Below are 19,108 nucleotides of genomic sequence, written 5' to 3' on the forward strand. Positions count from 1 at the left end.
TTTTATGAAAATTGGACGACTACATCATATAGCTCCCATATGAACGATCGAGAAATTAATTCAATTAAAAAGTATAACATTTTCAGTTTGAAAAAATTTTAACTTCTTCAGTTTTCACCAGATTTTCATCAAATATGAGATATAGCCATTTTATTTTAATCTACAGTTTTGTGAAAAGTTATAAAAAAAACCGGACTTCTATATCACATAGCTGCCAAAGAAACGATCAAAAAATGAATACAATTAAAAATTATAACGTTTTCAGTTTTCAGCAGATTTTCATTAAATTTGAGATATAGCCATTTTATATCAGTCAAAAATTTTGTGTTAAATTTTATGAAAATCGGACGACTATATCACATAGGCGCCATACAAACGATAGTTAGATGTGGAGCAAAGATGCAAATCTGTGACTGTAAAACTGCAAATATAATATGTATAGGTGAATGAAATGAATGCAGGTATTACTTCATTGTTTTTATACCCTTGCAGGGTATTATAATTTCAGTCAGAAGTTTGCAACGCAGTGAAGGAGGCACCTCCGACTATATAAAGTATATATATTCTTGATCAGGATCAACAGCCGAGTCGATCTAGCCATGTCCGTCTGTCCGTATGTCCTTCTGTCCGTCTGTCCGTTTCTACGCAAACTAGTCTCTCAGTTTTGAAGCTATCTGAATGAAACTTTGTAGTTAGCCTTCTATATACTGTCACTCGTATATATGTCGGAACGGGCCGGATCGGACGACTATATCATATAGCTGCCATTGGAATGATCGGAAAATGTTTACAAAAAAAAATTTAACTTTTTCAGTTTTCAATGGAATTGGATCAAATTTGAGATATAGCCATTTTACTATACTCTACAATTTTGTATAAAATTTTATGAAAATCGGACCACTATATCATATAGCTCCCATGGGAACGATCGAGAAAATAATAAAATTAGATGTATAACTTTTTCAGTTTTCAACTGATTTTCATCAAATTTGAGGTATAGCCATTTTATATTAGTCTTAAACTTTGGGTCAAATTTCATAAAAATCAGGCGACTATGTCATATAGGTGCCATACAAACGATCGTTTGATGTTGAGGAAAAATGCAAATCTGGGAATGTAAAACTGCAAATATAATATGTAAAAGTGAATAAAATGAAAGCAGCTATTACTTCATTGTTTTTAACAAAAATATATATAATTTATAGTGTATGGATTCCTAGTCAAAGAAGTTCTATCTGCAAGGGTAAATAAACTTCGGCGTGCCGAAGTTAGTTTCCTTTCTTGTTTATATTTGCCTTTGACTGGAGCTGTATCCTTCCTACGCATCCATAGAGCCCAGTTTCAATAATTCTTCTTGAAACGAGTTTCTAGTTCGATTTATCTTAGATTTCAATCATAATTTTACAAGCAGACTGAAAAAGGGTCATTTTTGCTCTTTCCAACTTTAGTCTTTCCAAGCCTTAAGTCGTTTTCGAGGCTTTTGGTTTCAAATTTTATTGACTAATGAAATTGCATAATTTTGCATTTTTCAAAAACAACCCATGATTTTACCTATTAGCTTATTTTTGGATCAATTCCTTTAGACTATAAATAATCCTTTGTTCTTTTAAAGTACAAGTTTTACCCGTACATAAATTAAATATAAAGTGATATAAAAATAGCAGAAAGTGTAAAAACTCCGTTTTTAAATAAAAAATTTAATTTTTATCAAAGTGTGTCAATTATGTGACCATCTTAAAATGGCGGTTCTTGATCGAAATTGACAATTTAAGGAAAGATGATAATTATAACGGGAAGATTAATAGTGCAGCCTAAAGTGTATAAGTCCAGTATATATTTACTGGAAAAATATTTTTTCTATGTGGCTTACATTTTGTTAAATAATTAAAGAAACAATACAAAAAATGTGTGCCAATTATATGACCATAGCTGTATAGCGGGGGGCTCATGAGTTTTATTATTTGGCACTGAATACCAGATTGTTAATCATAGTTTTTCCAGAAATTTCCTCTTTCTATCCAATCAAATTGCAGAATCCAATTGCTTAGCTGAATTTCTCCACTTAGATTACAATTAAAGTTAGCAGGACAACAATAGAAATCCTTCTGAATACATCGGCTGAAAAGTCCCTGGCCTAACTCAGAAAACACGTTTTTTTTTGGTTTAAAATTTGCTTTATTCATTAAAGAAATCTTTATTAAGAGTAACGCACGGCTTTTGTAGGACGATTTATTTATTGCCTCAAAATAGGCCTCCGTTTTGGCGATAACCTCTTCATTCGTGAGAAATTTCTTACTGGCGAGGATTTTTTTCAGGTCTGCAAAAAGCCAGTAGTCCCTGGGATCCAAATCTGACGAATTCGGTGGATGTGGAAACAATTCGAAATTGAATTCACGTAATTTGTGCCATTGTTTTGATTGAATTGTGACACGGTGCATTGTATTGATGTGAGCAAATGCGGCATCCCAGTCAAATGCTCATTCAATATAAATCTAAAACATTCTTTTGATATCTTTACGATGTCAGCTAACTGACGCAACTTCACTTTTTTTTTTTGTTGTTTTTGTTGATGTTTTGCGATGTTACCTCCTCATTAGGACGTCCACTGTGTTCTGCATCTTCAGAGTCTCTACGACCAAGTTTACAGTCAGCAAACCAACGTTTTATTGTTTTTTCTGATAGAGCGGAGTCCACATAAAACTTTTCAAAACATTCTCATCAAGAATCAGTGTTAAATTAAAACACAAAATTATTTTTTTTAAAATACAAAAAATAGCATCACTCATAACACAATAACTCACAAACTAATGAATAGAATATCATGAAATTTTAACAGCTGTCTTATGAAAGATTGTATTGACTAAAAAGAAATTTAACTGCAATAAAAATATCGCGATTTATAAAACCGGCACTTTTCAGCCCATGCGTTATTTCCAAAATTTTGTTTAGTCACAATCTTAGAGAAATTTTGTAAAAAATTTGAAGAGAATCCGTCTAGTAGTTTTTGAAAAATCATGTACAACGTTCCAAAAAACGTAGTTTTGAGAAAAACGAATAAGCAGATAAAAAAGGTATACCGGCAGCCCTCACTTCTATGGATTGTAATATCCACAAATAATGACATATTTTTTTAGAACGAGGTCTCAAAATGACCGTAAGAATATTGGCTCAAAGATATGTAAAAACAAGAAAGGAATTTTACATCAGCACTCTTCCTTTATACACCCTTCCAGATGAAACTTCGATCACTTAAAATTAATACAATATATATAACGTAATATATTAATGTTAAAAAACAACGAAGTAGTGCCTGCTTTAATGGTATTCACAATACATGTTATATTTACAGTATGACATTCACATTTTCCTCTATATCTAACGATAGTTTGTATAGCAGCTATTCGATTTTCATAAAATTTTCAATAAAAATCTAGAATTATATAAAAAATGTTATATCTTTAATTTGATGAAAATTTGTTATTGTTTTTGTAAAAATTTTCCGATTATTCCTATGGCAGCAACACTACTGGTCGAAATAATAAGTACACGAGTACGAGAAACAACGAAAAGGCAGCCCAACAAATACGAGTGGAAGAGATAGTCACTATGGAAAGGATTTATTGGGCGATCGATTCCTTCGACAAGTACAAAAGTCCGGGTCCGGACGGAATTATACCAGCAATGCTACAAGAAACAAAAACATGCATGGGTAGGTGGCTACAAGCAATCTTCCAAGCATGTAAAAAAATACATGCCAAACCAGGAAGAAGAGGACATATCCATGCCAAGGATTACAGTCCGATTAGTCTGACCTCAGACTAATCCGTCTGGAACGGATACTAGATATCCACATCAGAAGTAAAACGAAGGAAAGCCTTTTCGACGCTTAACATGCATACAGGAAATGCAGATCCACAGAGACCGCACTAGATGAAGTGATACGATACATAGAAAAGGCACTGCTCTTCAAGAATTACACTCTGGCCAACTTTTTAGATATAGAGGGGGCCTTCAATAATGTAAACGCAGACAAAATCCTGAGCTCCCTCAACAAGGTAGGAGTTGAAGAAGGTATCAGAACCTGAATCGGCGCAATGCTTACGAGCAGACAGACAACAGCCGAACTGAGTGACGGTCATCACACAAGATTTATGAAGAGAGGCACACCTCAGGGAGGAGTACTGTCTCCGCTGCTATGGCTGATAAACATAGATGACATATTTAAAGCGCTTAACAGTGAAGGTGTAAAAGTGGTAGCATACGCAGACGACGAAGAAGCTGTGTAAAAAATTTGAAAAGAATCAGTCCAGCAGGTTTTGAGAAATTATGTAGACCGTTTTCAAAAACGTAGTTTTGAGAAAGTACTCTAATGTATACCGGCAGCGCTCACTTCTAATGGCTGTAGAATCTACAAGTAATGAGATATTTTTAAGCCAAATGTCTTAAAATGACCGTAAGAATATCGGCATCAAGATTAAGTAAAAAAAATATCAGATTTTTAAAAAATGTCAGGGTGGTCCACCCCCTTAATCGGTCCACCCCTCCTCAGACAGCCAAGCGGACATAAAATCCCTCGCAACAGCTCTAGTGGCCAAATGCAAAGAGGCACTAAACAGACTTGCAGAGGACAACAGGGTACAAATAGCTTGGTTACCCGGACATAACGAAATCCCACTCTCTCGCTTTCGCTGTGCCGCTTCACTTCTTATAGCAGTGTTTTTTGTGTTAAGTACAAGTACAGTGGTAATACTTAATAACATGCGGAAATATTGTTTGTTTCGCCAAAAGAAACATTTGCCTGCGTTACTGCTGCGAGGCCTGTCGCGATGTGGAAAGGGAGATAATGTCTTTCATGCGCAAACCAAAAACCGTTTTAGGGGCATTTTATCGAGTTTTCGTAAAACTCATGAATTTTATTGACACCCAAATTAATAGCCTTACGCAAAAAAATGCTATTGGTGGGCAGCATGTAGGCGGACCCCAATTTTCCGCAACGTTCTCTCAGCAGCAGCCTCCCTCGGTACAACCCAAGACCTCAACATTAATTCCAAGAGCGCTGAGATCGAGCGCTAGGAAAGATTCGGTGTCCGAGTATGCCGAGATTGCCCGTACCGCAGGTGATATTTGTTTTGTCCCCTGGTGGGTCTCATATATTGACCCCTCAAAATCCCGTTAATATAGATATATCTGCCCAGGTTGTTAGGCCCGAAATACCGGCCGACAATGACACGGCAGATAACCAATCTGCCTTGCAAAAAAGCCCTTATAGCGGTTCCACCGACGAGACATTTTTTTTTCGCGGCTCTCACCTGATCAAACATCAGAAGGTGTTGTCTCCTTTAAATAAGGCAAAACCAGAACTGATAAAGTACAGTAAAGTAAAAAGTAAAGATTATGGTGGAAAAGTTTAAATTTTCTTACGCTAGGGATTATTTCATTTTTCAAAACCTTCTCAGGTTAATGTGTTCACAGAAACCTGGTTAAAGCTGGAGATTCTGAGCTCCGAAGTTTTTCCAGCTGTGTTACAACGATATTGAATTCCTTTGTGTGAAGCTATCTATCAATGGTAGCATTTTTATTACATGTTCCTACATACCTCCATTGTAGGAAATTCTTATATATTGGAAGTCCTAGGTAATTTAAATATTCCTGGTGCTGTTTGGTACTCCCAAAATTCCACCAATACTCTTCTAACTTCTACACAATATGACTTTATCGCTATCTTGTTCGACATTTCGCTGTATGAAGTAAACCATCTGCGAAATTCCTTACAGCGCTTGCTCGATCTTTATTTAGTCTCTGATCCTGCGAGAGTCAGCCATTTTGGCGCCTCTGACGCAGCCCGAAGATCCGTATTTATTTATTTATTTATTTATGTATTTATTTATAAAGTAAATAGCAATGACTGCCATTCTTAAATTATATTGTACCCTTACCTCTGCACAACAAAAGGAAGTGTTTTTTATCGATGTGCTCCGACTCACATCAGGTGGGCAGAGATAAGGATAGGTAATTTAACAAATTATGAACATTAAACTTTTTTACTGATTGTGTTCCGTTATACTATCCGCCAATCTCGAATAAGCCTTCGTGGTATACAAAAGAGTTGAGCCGACTTAAAAATAAAAAGTCTAAGCTGTATGCTAAATTTAAATTCACCGGTTCTCAATCTGCCCTTTCATCTTATTTATCAGCTGGGTCAAACTTTACCGCGCTGAACGCGCAGTGTTATAAAAACTATTTAACTCGTTGTAGGGCCCAGTTCTCACAGGACCCAAAACAGTTTTATAATTTCGTTAACACCAAACGTATGCCTAAAAAAAACCTTTCTCATTTTCATTTAAATAATAATACCGCTAATAATGATCAGGCAATAGCCGATCTATTTTCGCAGTTTTTTCAAACAACCTATTTAAGCTCTTCGTATTTACTCCAGACTTATTCCTACGACATACCCAAATCGAACTTAATTTTCTGTCCTAGCTTTAACGAAAGCTCTCTTCTTCTAGATCTTCATCGTATCAAGCCAGTTTATTCGCCAGGTCCCGACGGAATTCTTGGCTGTGTGCCTAGGTATTGTGCCGACGCCCTGTGCTATCGCCTTCTGAAATTGTTTACCTTGTCCTTAGAAACCTCCCACTTTCCAATTATTTGGAAGGAATCTTTTATTATTCTTCTCCACAAAAAAGATAGCAAATTGGATGCCAGCTATTATACTATTTATACTATACTATATACTATACTATTATTACCCCTCACTTACAGCACCTTTGTAGATCAGTTATTTCTCCATGTCAACATGGTTTTATGAAGCGAAAATCAAAAACAAAAAATCTTTTGGAGCTCTCTTCCTATGTTATAAACGGCTTCCATAATAATTTCAGACAGATGTAATCTATACTGATTTCAGTAAAGCATTTGACTCTGTTAACCATTCTCTCCTCGAAAGAAAACTCGATTTAATGGGTTTTCCAAGTGATCTTTTTAATTGGATCTCAAGTTATCTGTAGCAGGACGCAAAAGGTCTAATTATCTAATGTTCTAAGGGTTATATCTGGCTTCCCGCAAGGAAGCCATTTGGGACCCTTTTTGTTTACATTATTTTTTAATGTCCTGCCCAAACTCTTGACTAACTCCAGAGTGCTTTTATGTACGCGGATGACGTCAAGTTTTACGTGCAATTTAATGACGTCGCCTGCCAGTCGAATTTACAAACAGATGTCAATAATTTTAAAACTTGGTGCCGTGTAAACTTCCTTAAGTTAGACGGCTCGAAATGCAAGCTAATGACATTCTCTCGTGTCGTTCCTAAGCTTTCTACTTACACGCTGAACTGCTATTTGGAAAAAATTAATACTGTTGACGATTTGGGCGTCCGCTTGGACCCAAAACTTGACTTTATTGATCATATTTCGTCTATGGTGAATAGAGCCAGGGGTGTGCTTGGATTTATTAAACGGTGGTCGAAGGAATTCAATGACCCCTGTGTTACTAAATCGTTATATACTTCCTTAGTTCGTCCTATCCTAGAATATGGATGCTGCGTTTGGAGTCCTTAGTACGGCGTCCATAGTAAACGCATTAAGTCGGTTCAAAAGAACTTTTTACTTTTTGCTCTACGCGGTTTAAATTGGGATGCAAACCAAAGATTACCTTCCTACTCTAGTACACTCCTATTAATAAACTTGCCGTCCTTAGCGAATCGTAGAACGATGCTAGGGATAACCTTTATTTTTAACCTTATACATGGTGATGTGGAAAGTGCTGACTTGTTGAGTCAGCTTAATTTCCATGTACCATGTAGAACTACTAGATCCTATATCCCATTAGTGTTGCGCCACTGTAGAAACTCCTTTGAACTGCATGAACCTTTTAGAGTGCTATGTGCAAATTATAATAATTTGTACAGACTAATATCTAACGTAGATAGTCTTCCCACATTAAAATCTTTAATACTAACACACTTAGTAAACATGCAAGCTAACAACCTGGCAGCACGCCAGTAGTCAATTGCCTCGTATTCTGCCCTATATTTTCCATCGCGCCTACTAACACCTAACCCAAACAGGCACGTGCCTGTTGTCATACGGGCCACTTGAATGTACTGACCTTAGTGCATCAACGTCCTATATCATATAGCTGCCATAGGAATGATCGGAAAATTTTTACAAGAAAAATTATAACTTTTTTTTAGTTTTCAACATAATTTGATCAAATTTGAGATATAGCCATTTCATATTATTCTACAATTTTCTGTAAAATTTAATGAAAATTGGACGACTATATCTTATAGCTCCCATAGGAACGATCGAGAAATTAATTCAATTAAAAAGTAAAACATTTTCAGTTTTCAACAGATTTTCATCAAATTTGATACATACCCATTTTATAAGAAATAAAAGAAATTAATAAAATTAAAGATTATAACTTCTTTAGTTTTCACCAGATTTTCATAAAATTTGAGATATAGCCATTTTATTTTAATCTACAATTTTGTGTAAAGTTATAAAAAACCGGACTACTATATCACGTAGCGGCCATAGGAACGATCAAAAAATGAATACAATTAAAAATTATAACGTTTTCAGTTTTCAGCAGATTTTCATTAAATTGGAGATATAGCCTTTTTATATCAGTCTTAAATTTTGTGTCAAATTTTATTTTATTTTAAGAAAATCGGACGACTATATCACATAGGTGCCATACAAACGATCGTTAGATGTGGATCAAAAATGCAAATCTGTAATGTAAAACTGAAAATATAATATGTATAGGTGAATGAAATGAAAGCTGGTTTGCCTTTTGGAAAATATATTGTCAGAAAAAAAACTTAAATAAAATAAGTAGTAATTATAGTTGGATAACTTAAATAATTTGTCCCCCCCCCCAATGCAAGCACTAGTCGCTAAGTATTGCTGTGACGTCATAAGTAAGTAAGCCGCCGCTTCTGCGCACTGGCTGTGGCCGTCCGAAATCTATAAAAAAGACTCTGCATGCTGAAATTTGCACACGCATACAAACGTGCGAGCGCTTGTACACATATCCACAGAAACGAGAGCACAGCGCAAAGAAACGCACCCCTGCTCATCGTTCCACGGTCGATCTGCCACTGAAAAGTAAAATCTTGTTGGCTCGGTTTCGAACGAATGCTTCGAACTCGAAAAAGCCGAAGGCACTCTGGGGTTCTAGACATTTCGTTCGGGTGCTCTGGGGTTCCAGGCTCAGCCGTTTTTGTGATAGTACTTTTTTAAACGGTTTTATTTAGCTCACCCCGTTTGTTTTCTTTATTCTTGGGTCAAATTTAGTAATTCAAATTTCACCCTCTTCCTGTCAGCCGATTAATCTGAAATTTTGTATACACTTTGGATTTTGGTGACAATACAATTATGTTTATTCATTAGCATTATAAATTCAAGATGGCCGCCGCTACAAAATGACGGATAACTTAGGTTTTATCAATCCCATCAACATGGGTATCAAATGAAAGGTCTCAACAAGTAGAATACCATTCCAACAGAATACGAAATAAAAACTAAAAACTAGAAATAAAAATAGGTAAAAAAACTTTTTAAGTTAAACGGTTTTTTATTAAACATACATTGCAATGTTTAAGATAAATGTACTAAAAGCCAAAAAATAATAAAATAGATACAGTCGTGGGAATTATAAACATATGCATATACTAGACTAAAATAAAACCGTGGAACACGTCAATTGTCTAATACAAGTATAAGTAAGTACTTATTATTTGGCCCATGTGTGCATATAGTCGTCTGATTCGGCCCGTTCTGTCATATATACGAGTAAGAGTATATAAAAAACTAACTGCAAAGTTTCATTCCGATAGCTTCAAAACAGAGAGACTAATTTGCGTAGAAACGTACAGACGGAGTGAAAAATGGACATGGCTAGATTGACTCGGCTGTTGATGGTGATCAAGAAAATATATACTTTATAGGGTCGGTGACTCCTTCACTGCGTTCTGACTGAAATTATAATACCCTGTTATGGTTTAACAAAAAATTAACTTGATTTAAAAAAATTCATGGTGGCTACAGTTTTAAGGTATTTTTTAAAATACATACATTTTAAGTCTTCAAGTACGTTGACGTTTAAACTGGTCATAAAACTGACTAGATTTTGGATTCCTGATAATTAATCAAATAAATTTTACTTCATCTACGTATTTCTAGGATCTACAATCAGATTATCTTGCAATTACTTAGAGATAACTACGGATAAAACTAAAGGAGTTTTCCAATATGAAGTGCGATTTTTTCCCAACGTAGATTCTCTTCACTTAAGAATGAAATATTTAAACGAACATAAAGAGAAACTTGGAGGATGCAAAACATTCGATGGCACGACGTTGTATTTGCCAATTTTGTTGGAAAATCAAATGACAGTTTTTGTTTCAAAAACTGAATGTGAGGATGTTGAGATACGAATTTTATTTAAGAAAAAAGAAGACCTCAAGAATTGCGTTCATTTATATAATATACTATTTGACCGCGTCATGAAGACATTAAGCTATGTAAGGTTTAATCGGAAACAGTTTGACCCTTCACGCCCAAAAGTTATTCCTCTAGCTAAATTGGAGGTTTGGCCAGGTTACGTTACAGCAGTTGATGAATACGAAGGCGGTCTAATGCTGTGCTGTGATGTGTCTCATCGAATCCTTTGCCAAAAAACTGTATTGGATATGCTTGTAGATATTTACCAGCAAAACGTAGAAAACTTCCAAGAATGTGCTAGAAAGACCATAATTGGCAATATAGTTTTAACAAGGTATAACAATCGTACTTATAAAATAAATGAGATTTGTTTTGACCAAACTCCGAACGCCATGTTTCAAACTAAATCTGGGGCCACAAGTTATGTAGATTATTATAAAAAATATCACAATATTAACATTAAAGACATTAACCAACCTCTGCTTCTTAGCATCAAAAAGTCAAGAGTAAACACTGACGAAAATGAAAATATACAGTTCGGCTTAATACCTGAACTTTGTTACCTTACTGGACTGCGTGATGATATTCGGTCAGACAATAAACTTATGCGTGAAATTGCTACATTTACAAGAGTTTCTCCAAATCAACGCCAAATGGCCTTAGATAAGTTTTTCGACAATGTTTCTAAGACCCCTGCAGCAAGAGAAATTCTGGAAAGTTGGGGGCTTTCGCTTACAAAAAACTGCAACATACTAAAAGGACGACAATTGGACATAGAACAAATCTATTTTTCCAAACAGACGGTGTCTGCCGGAAAAAACGCAGAGTTTTCAAAATATGCTGCAAATACTGAAATGTTCCATGTTGTGCACATTCAAAAATGGATATTAATCCATTTGAGAAATGATCTAAAAGCCGCAAATAACCTACTTGATAATATAAAGCAATGCTGTAAGTCACTCGGGATAAATGTTTCTAAGCCAACAATGATTTCATTAGATCATGATCGAATCGATGCTTATATTCAAGCTCTACGCCGAAATATAGATTTAAATTCACAAATCGTCGTCTGTATATGTCATAATAGTAGAGAAGATCGATACTCTGCAATAAAAAAAATATGTTGTTCAGAATTGCCCATACCATCACAGGTAAGTTCATTTGTAATTAAAATTTGTTAACCAAACTTATGCATGACTTCTTAGATCATCGTTATTGGTTTTATAAACTATATATTTAGAGTCAACTGTGATCATTGCTATTTAACTAATCTAAGCATATAATCTGCCAAATTAATAAAAATTTCGGGCAAGCCAATAATGTACATACACATACTAGAACAAGTGTGCGTACAAACTCGCCGCCTAACTTTGATGGCTAAAAAAACATATTTATATAATTGATAGCAACTTAATTTTTTTTATTGTTAACACATTTGTGTATAATATTTTTGTCCGGTTTTATTTACCATATTAATAAGCTTAATTTATTAAATTTTAAAACCAAAATTCAACAAATTTTTACCATAAAAAGTATGCGTGCAAATTTCAAAAATGTGAAAAATTATACTAAATTCTACTAATTTGTATGAAATCTTATTATCGTTTTGGCATTGATTGCGCCAATTTTTGGATCCCCGATGAAGAAATTTTAAGTTCTTCCTCCATTATTACTGCCTTTGCCATTGCTTTCGATGTGATGTTTTGAAGACAACGAGTGCCGAAACAAACACGAGTGCCGAAAAGTTCGTAGAGCTTAAATCATTGTTACTAGTGATCTTACGGTGTTTTAAATTGCATACAGAGCAAAAACGCAGTGTGTATACAATTTGTTAAGTTAAGTAATAAAATAAATGAACATTGTAAAACTCCTGATATGTGTATATAACAAGCAAAAGGAGCCATCTCCGACCACCCAACGTAACATTCTTAATCAGCGTAACTGTCTGTCTGTTCGTTCGTCCGTTCGTATAAAACTAATCAGTAATCATCAAAAAATAATGCGAAAAATGCAATGTTTTTGTGATTTCTTCCCCGACGACACTGTTAAAATGTATTTATTTAACGAATGATACATTAAGGTACAACATTTAATGAATATCTTATAAAATTTTTATAAAGAAATATTCAAAAATATGGCAATGGTAACCTGTCCGGACGTGTCTCGAAAAAAAGTTGAATTGCGGTGCCAATCATAACTCGGTTCCGGATCATCGGTAATCAAAAAATCCAAATTCATTTGTTAGATTTTAGGATATAGGTAACGATGTCGAGTTTTATTTTTAAATTTCAATTTTTTTTTCGAAACAAAGGATCAGTGCAGTAGTTTGATCTTATGATTGGCACAGACTTTGAAAACGTGAGTTGTGGAAAAGCGCTTTAAAGTTTTACGCACAAAAAATCCGGCAAGTATAAAACTACTTAACTTAAATTTTGTTTTAATTGATTTGAAATTTTGGCACAATATTTTTCAGATATAATTCATTCAATATAAAAAAAATTAAAAAAAAAAACAAAAAAATATTCAAAATAAGGGAATAGTGGGAGGTTTCTAAAGATAAGGTAAACAATTTTAGATGTGGACTGCACATGGAATTTGAGCACACAGCCAGGAATTTCGTCGGGACCTGGCGAAAAAACTGGCTTAACATGATGAAGATCTAAAAGAAGAGAGCTTTCGTTTAAGGGGGTAGACCACCCCGACATTTTTTAAAAATCTTATTGTTTTTATACCCTTGCAGGGTATTATAATTTCAGTCAGAAGTTTGCAACGCAGTGAAGGAGGCACCTCCGACTATATAAAGTATATATATTCTTGATCAGGATCAACAGTCGATCTAGCCATGTCCGTCTTTCCGTCTGTCCTTCTGTCCGTCTGTCCGTTTCTACGCAAACTAGTCTCTCAGTTTTGAAGCTATCTGAATAAAACTTTGTAGTTAGCCTTCTATATACTCTCACTCGTATATATGTCGGAACGGGCCGGATCGGACGACTATATCATATAGCTGCCATTGGAATGATCGGAAAATGTTTACAAAAAAAAATTTAACTTTTTCAGTTTTCAATGGAATTGGATCAAATTTGAGATATAGCCATTTTTTATACTCTACAATTGTAAAAATGTGTAAAATTTTATAAAAATCGGACCACTATATCATATAGCTACCATAGGAACGATCGAGAAATTAAGACAATTAAAAATTATAACATTTTCAGTTTTCAACAGTTTTGAGGTATAGCCATTTAAATTTTGTGTAAAATTTTATTGAAATCGGACGACTATATCATATAGGGGCCATACAAACGATCGTTAGATGTGGAGTAAAATGCACATCTGTGACTGTAAAACTGCAAATATAATATGTAAAAGTGAATGAAATGAAAGCAGATATTACTTCATTGTTTTTTAACACAAATAAATATAATTTATATTGTTGGAATTCCAAGTCATAGAAGTTCTATCTGCAAGGGTATATAAACTTCGGCGTGCCGAAGTTAGCTTTCTTTCTTGTTTGTTTTAAAGTTATAAATTTTTTAATTTCGTCTAAAAAAATGTTTTTTTTCAAAGTGCTCCCATTTGCTCAAAAAATTGTTTTTCCAAAAACGGCTACGTTATGCATTAGCCATACTTATTTAGTTTATAACAAATTTTTGTTTTTGAATTTCGGATAACAAATGTGGTATGCAGCATGTACACCATACGACCATTCCCTAAAAAAATTCCTTTATCGACTGGCTATATCTCCGCCGTTTGTAAATATTTTTTTTCTTTCAATAATTATTAGTTTAACATATGTACTTTGATGTACTAATAAATAAAAAGATTTATTCCTAACAACTTTGTCAAAACTAATTTAAAAAAAAAAAACTACTGGACTACCCCCTTAAACTGGGACTGAAAATTAGGTGCGATTTGGGCATGCTGTAGGAATAACCCTTATGTAAATTCAAAGAGTTTGATTAAGTTTTTTGAAAAAGCTGCGAAAATAGATAGGCTATTGCCTGGTCATTATTTACGGTAGTGTTTTCAAATGAAAGAGAGATGGATTGGTGTAAGGCTTACTTTTAGTTGTAACAAAATTATAAAACTGTTTTGGGTCCTGAGAGAACTGGGTCCTGCAACGATTCAGATAGTTTTTATAACACTGCGTGCTCAGAACGGTAAAGCTTGACCGAGCAGATAAATAAGAGGAAGGGGTAGATTGAGGACCGGAGATTTTTAATTTAGCTTTGGCATTATAAAAAATTTCCACGGCGTCAGCCATGTTAGTACACATGTATAGATCGTATATCGATCGATTCAGATAGTTTTTATAACACTGCGTGCTCAGAACGGTAAAGCTTGACCGAGCAGATAAATAAGAAGAAGGGGCAGATTGAGGACCGGAGATTTTAAATTTAGCTTTGGCATTTTAAAAAATATGCACGGCGTCAGCCATGTTAGTACACATGTACAGATCGTACTAACTTAATTTGGAAATTTAAACGGTCAGATATATTCTGTAAGCCAGACCCAATAACGAGAGTCACATCAAAAGTAGGATGATAGGGATCTTCGGGTTGCGTCACCCTGAATAAGCCAAATTGTAGCGGATTACAGACAAAATAAAGATCAAGCAAGCGTTGTAAGGAATTTTGTACAAGGTTGCCTTGAGACAGCGAAATGTTAAGAAAGCCAGCAACAAAATCATGTTGTGTAGAGGTTAGGAGAATTATTTTAGAATTATGTGAACACCAAATGCCCCCTGACATATTAAAATCAGTTGGGACTACCAACTGGTCTCTATTCTAAAGTCTACTGAAAACCATCTGAATAGCGGAAACGTGGTTCCAATAAATAGCGAGTTCCGACAATGGATCTCCGGCTTTAACCAGGTTTCTGTGAGCACAATAACCTGAGATGCAAACGAAAGGTTATCAGAATACAAGTTATGAAGCTTACTACGTAAGCCTCTTGCATTCTGAGAGGCTGCTGCTGAGAGCGTTGCGGAAAATTGGGGTCCGCCTACATGCTGCCCACCAATAGAATTCTTTTGCGTAAGGCTGGGTGTCCAACGTCAATAAAATTCACGAGTTTTACGAACACTCGATAAAATGCCCCTAAAACGGTTTTTGGTTTGCGCATGAAAGACATTATCTACCTTTCCACATCGCGACAGGCCTCGCAGCAGTAACGCAGGCAAATGTTTCTTTTGGCGAAACAAACAATATTTCCGCATGTTATTAAGCATTACCACTGTACTTGTACTTAACACAAAAAACACAGCTATAAGAAGTGAAGCGGCACAGCGAAAGCGTGAGAGTGGAAGAGCGTGGAAGATGAATAACTAAGACGTTTAGCTGTTGCGACGGTGTAAACAAATGCGAAACAAAGAAGGCACAAAAAGAAATTCAAAATATGCAAAAACTAGCACTAGCAGCACAACTAAATTGGAAAATTAAACCAATTATATACACAAATCAGAATAGCTGCATGCACACGCGAATTTGACGGGAAGTTGTTGACACAAAATAGAAAATTTAAGTTATTTGCAAACTGTAACACAAATCGGAACTCAAAAAATAAACACATCTGTTCACTTGGAAAGATGAAATTAACCTTTCCTGGCCGGCTCGTCCGTTTTCTCCTTTCCTGGGATTTCGTTATGTCCGGGTACCCAAGCTATTTGTACCCTGTTGTCCTCTGCAAGTCTGTTTAGTGCCTCTTTGCATTTGGCCACTAGAGCTGTTGCGAGGGATTTTATGTCCGCTTGGCTGTCTGAGGAGGGGTGGACCGATTAAGGGGGTGGACCACCCTGACATTTTTTAAAAATCTGATATTTTTTTTACTTAATCTTGATGCCGATATTCTTACGGTCATTTTAAGACATTGGGCTTAAAAATATCTCATTACTTGTAGATTCTACAGTCATTAGAAGTGAGCGCTGTCGGTATACCTTAGAGTACTTTCTCAAAACTACGTTTTTTAAAACGGTCTACATAATTTCTCAAAAACTGCTGGACTGATTCTTTTCAAATTTTTTTACACAGCTTCTCTTTAACGTCCTCTATGGCATGAATTTATTTTAAAATATAATTTTTTTTTTTAAATGCTCCCATTTTATAAAAAAAAATTGTAAAAACGGCTACGTCATGCTATAGCCATATTTATATAGTTTATAACAAATTTTTGTTTTCGAATTTCAGATAACAAATGTGGTGTGCAGCATGTACACCATCTGACCATTCTCTAAAAATATAATATCCACCATTCGTAAATATTTTTTTTCTTTTCAACAAGTATTTTTTAGTTTAACATATGTTCTTTGATGTACTAATGAACAAAAATGTATATTCTTAATAACTTTGTCAAAATGAATTTTTGAAAAACCCTCAAATTTTCGGGCCTTTAGGGTGGTCTACCCCCTTAAGTGAGAGTTCGGCTGTTTTCAGTTTTGCGAGAACCTCCGCCTGGAATACTGTAGGTAACGCTGGGAGGAGGAAGGACTTTTCTATTTCCCAGTTCTCGGAGAAGATTCCGGCCCCTACCCCTCAGCTTATCCTTGAGCCGTCGGTGAGAGTGATACCTCATCTGGCTCGGGTACCCTCCTTCTTCTCCATTCTTCTCTTTTTGGGTATATCGTGGTGTAGGTGGTGCCGAATCGCAGGTAGGTCGTCATATAATCAGTGTCTTCTGTCATCCAATAGTTCATCTCGTCAAGGATCTTACAGTGTCCTGTGTGGTAGTTCTTCCAGCTCTAGCTTGCCTTTAGTCATACCGCACATTGGGCTGCTGTATTCCTGATGAAATTTTCTATTGGAATAATATTTATCATGACATTCAGCGCTGCCGCAGCATATGATCTAAGCACATGCCCATCTCTAAATCCTTGTCAGTTTTTGGATGTTGTAGGCCTTAGTTAATACTGCCCACGATACTAGTGCCCCATATGTAGGTATGGGTCTTACAACCGCTGTGTAGAGCCATTTTATTATTTTGGGTTAGATGCCCCAGTTTTTACCGAACATCTTTCTACAGGAGTAAAAAGCAGGCTAGCTTTTCTGACTCTTTCGTTGATGTTTGGTTTCCATGACAGATTCGCATCTAGTATCACTCCCAGATACTTTGCTTGTAGCGATAGTCCAAGTTCTATGCCTTCTATCTGAGGCTTATTGAACTTGGGGATCTTTGTTCTTCTTGTGAAGAGCATAAGCTCCGTTTTACCTGGGTTGGTGCCCAATCCACAGGCTTTTGCCCATGCATTGAGTTTGGTAAGTGACCTTGTCATCAGTTGGTTGATGATGTCGGGGAAGGGTCCTGAAGTCAGTAGGACTTCGTCGTCTGCGTATGCTACCACTTTTACACCTTCACTGTTAAGTGCTTTAAATATGTCATCTATGTTTATCAGCCATAGCAGCGAAGACAGTACTCCTCCCTGAGGTGTGCCTCTCTTCATAAATCTTGTGTGATGACCGTCACTCAGTTCGGCTGTTATCTGTCTGCTCGTAAGCATTGCGCCGATTCTGGTTCTGATACCTTCTTCAACTCCTACTTTGTTAAGGGAGCTCAGGATTTTGTCTGCGTTTACATTATTGAAGGCCCCTTCTATATCTAAAAAGTTGGCCAGAGTGTAATTCTTGAAGAGCAGTGCCTTTTCTATGTATCGTATCACTTCATCTAGTGCGGTCTCTGTGGATCTGCATTTCCTGTATGCATGTTGAGCGTCGAAAAGGCTTTCCTTCGTTTTACTTCTGATGTGGATATCTAGTATCCGTTCCAGACGGATTAGTCTGAGGTCAGACTAATCGGACTGTAATCCTTGGCATGGATATGTCCTCTTCTTCCTGGTTTGGCATGTATTTTTTTACATGCTTGGAAGATTGCTTGTAGCCACCTACCCATGCATGTTTTTGTTTCTTGTAGCATTGCTGGTATAATTTCGTCCGGACCCGGACTTTTGTACTTGTCGAAGGAATCGATCGCCCAATAAATCCTTTCCATAGTGACTATCTCTTCCACTCGTATTTGTTGGGCTGCCTTTTCGTTGTTTCTCGTACTCGTGTACTTATTATTTCGACCAGTAGTGTAGCTGCCATAGGAATAATCGGAAAATTTTTACAAAAACAATAACAAATTTTCATCAAATTAAAGATATAGCATTTTTTATATAATTCTAGATTTTTATAGAAAACTAGCTGTACCCTGCCACGTTTCTCTGTGGCATATTGTGGTTAAGAGGGCACTTCTGAATACATCAATGTTCCGGCAAAATCATCTTCCTGGCATAAGGTGAAGAAGGCAGTCAGAGTTGTCGCTGGCGGATTCAGGACTCTTTCTTGCACATTTCTTTCTGTGAAATAGATACGTTGACCATTCTCGAAATGGACTGCCAAGTGAACTAAAGCTGGATAGCGTTCATGAATGGGGAACGAACAAATTCTCCATGCAACCTCGTTGCTGCTTTTGTATCTTCCAGCCTGGTATTGAGATATTTCATCGACAACTCGTACTGCATTGCTGTCCCCATTTTCTGCCTGAACACCAAAAACTGCCATATCGCTGCCTTTATTCACGTACTTGCAGATATATTTAATCGATTTCACGGAATTGCAATATGTATGATTTTGACAATAGTGGTGAGTATGGAACCACCCAACGATTGTCTACCTCAATAT

At 35.9% G+C, this 19,108-nt stretch overlaps 1 protein-coding gene across 9 annotated transcripts in view; it reads left to right on the forward strand.

The window, feature by feature from the left end:
- Positions 1-19,108, forward strand: part of AGO3 (Argonaute 3) — a 241,481-nt gene that overhangs the window by 30,798 nt on the left and 191,575 nt on the right. For all 9 annotated transcript variants that reach the window (XR_015271751.1, XR_015271752.1, XR_015271753.1 and 6 more), the window contains one exon: positions 10,194-11,605. Coding sequence is in view for 4 of the 9 variants with exons in the window: in XM_086833002.1 (XP_086689128.1) it covers positions 10,194-11,605 (1,412 nt within the window). In the remaining 5 variants the exon portion in view is untranslated. The remainder of the gene's footprint in view (positions 1-10,193; positions 11,606-19,108) is intronic.

The sequence above is a fragment of the Drosophila serrata genome, unplaced genomic scaffold (assembly GCF_035046125.1).
Source record: "Drosophila serrata isolate PLE 108 unplaced genomic scaffold, ASM3504612v1 contig_264, whole genome shotgun sequence".
In the NCBI taxonomy this organism is placed as follows: Eukaryota; Metazoa; Arthropoda; class Insecta; order Diptera; family Drosophilidae; genus Drosophila; species Drosophila serrata.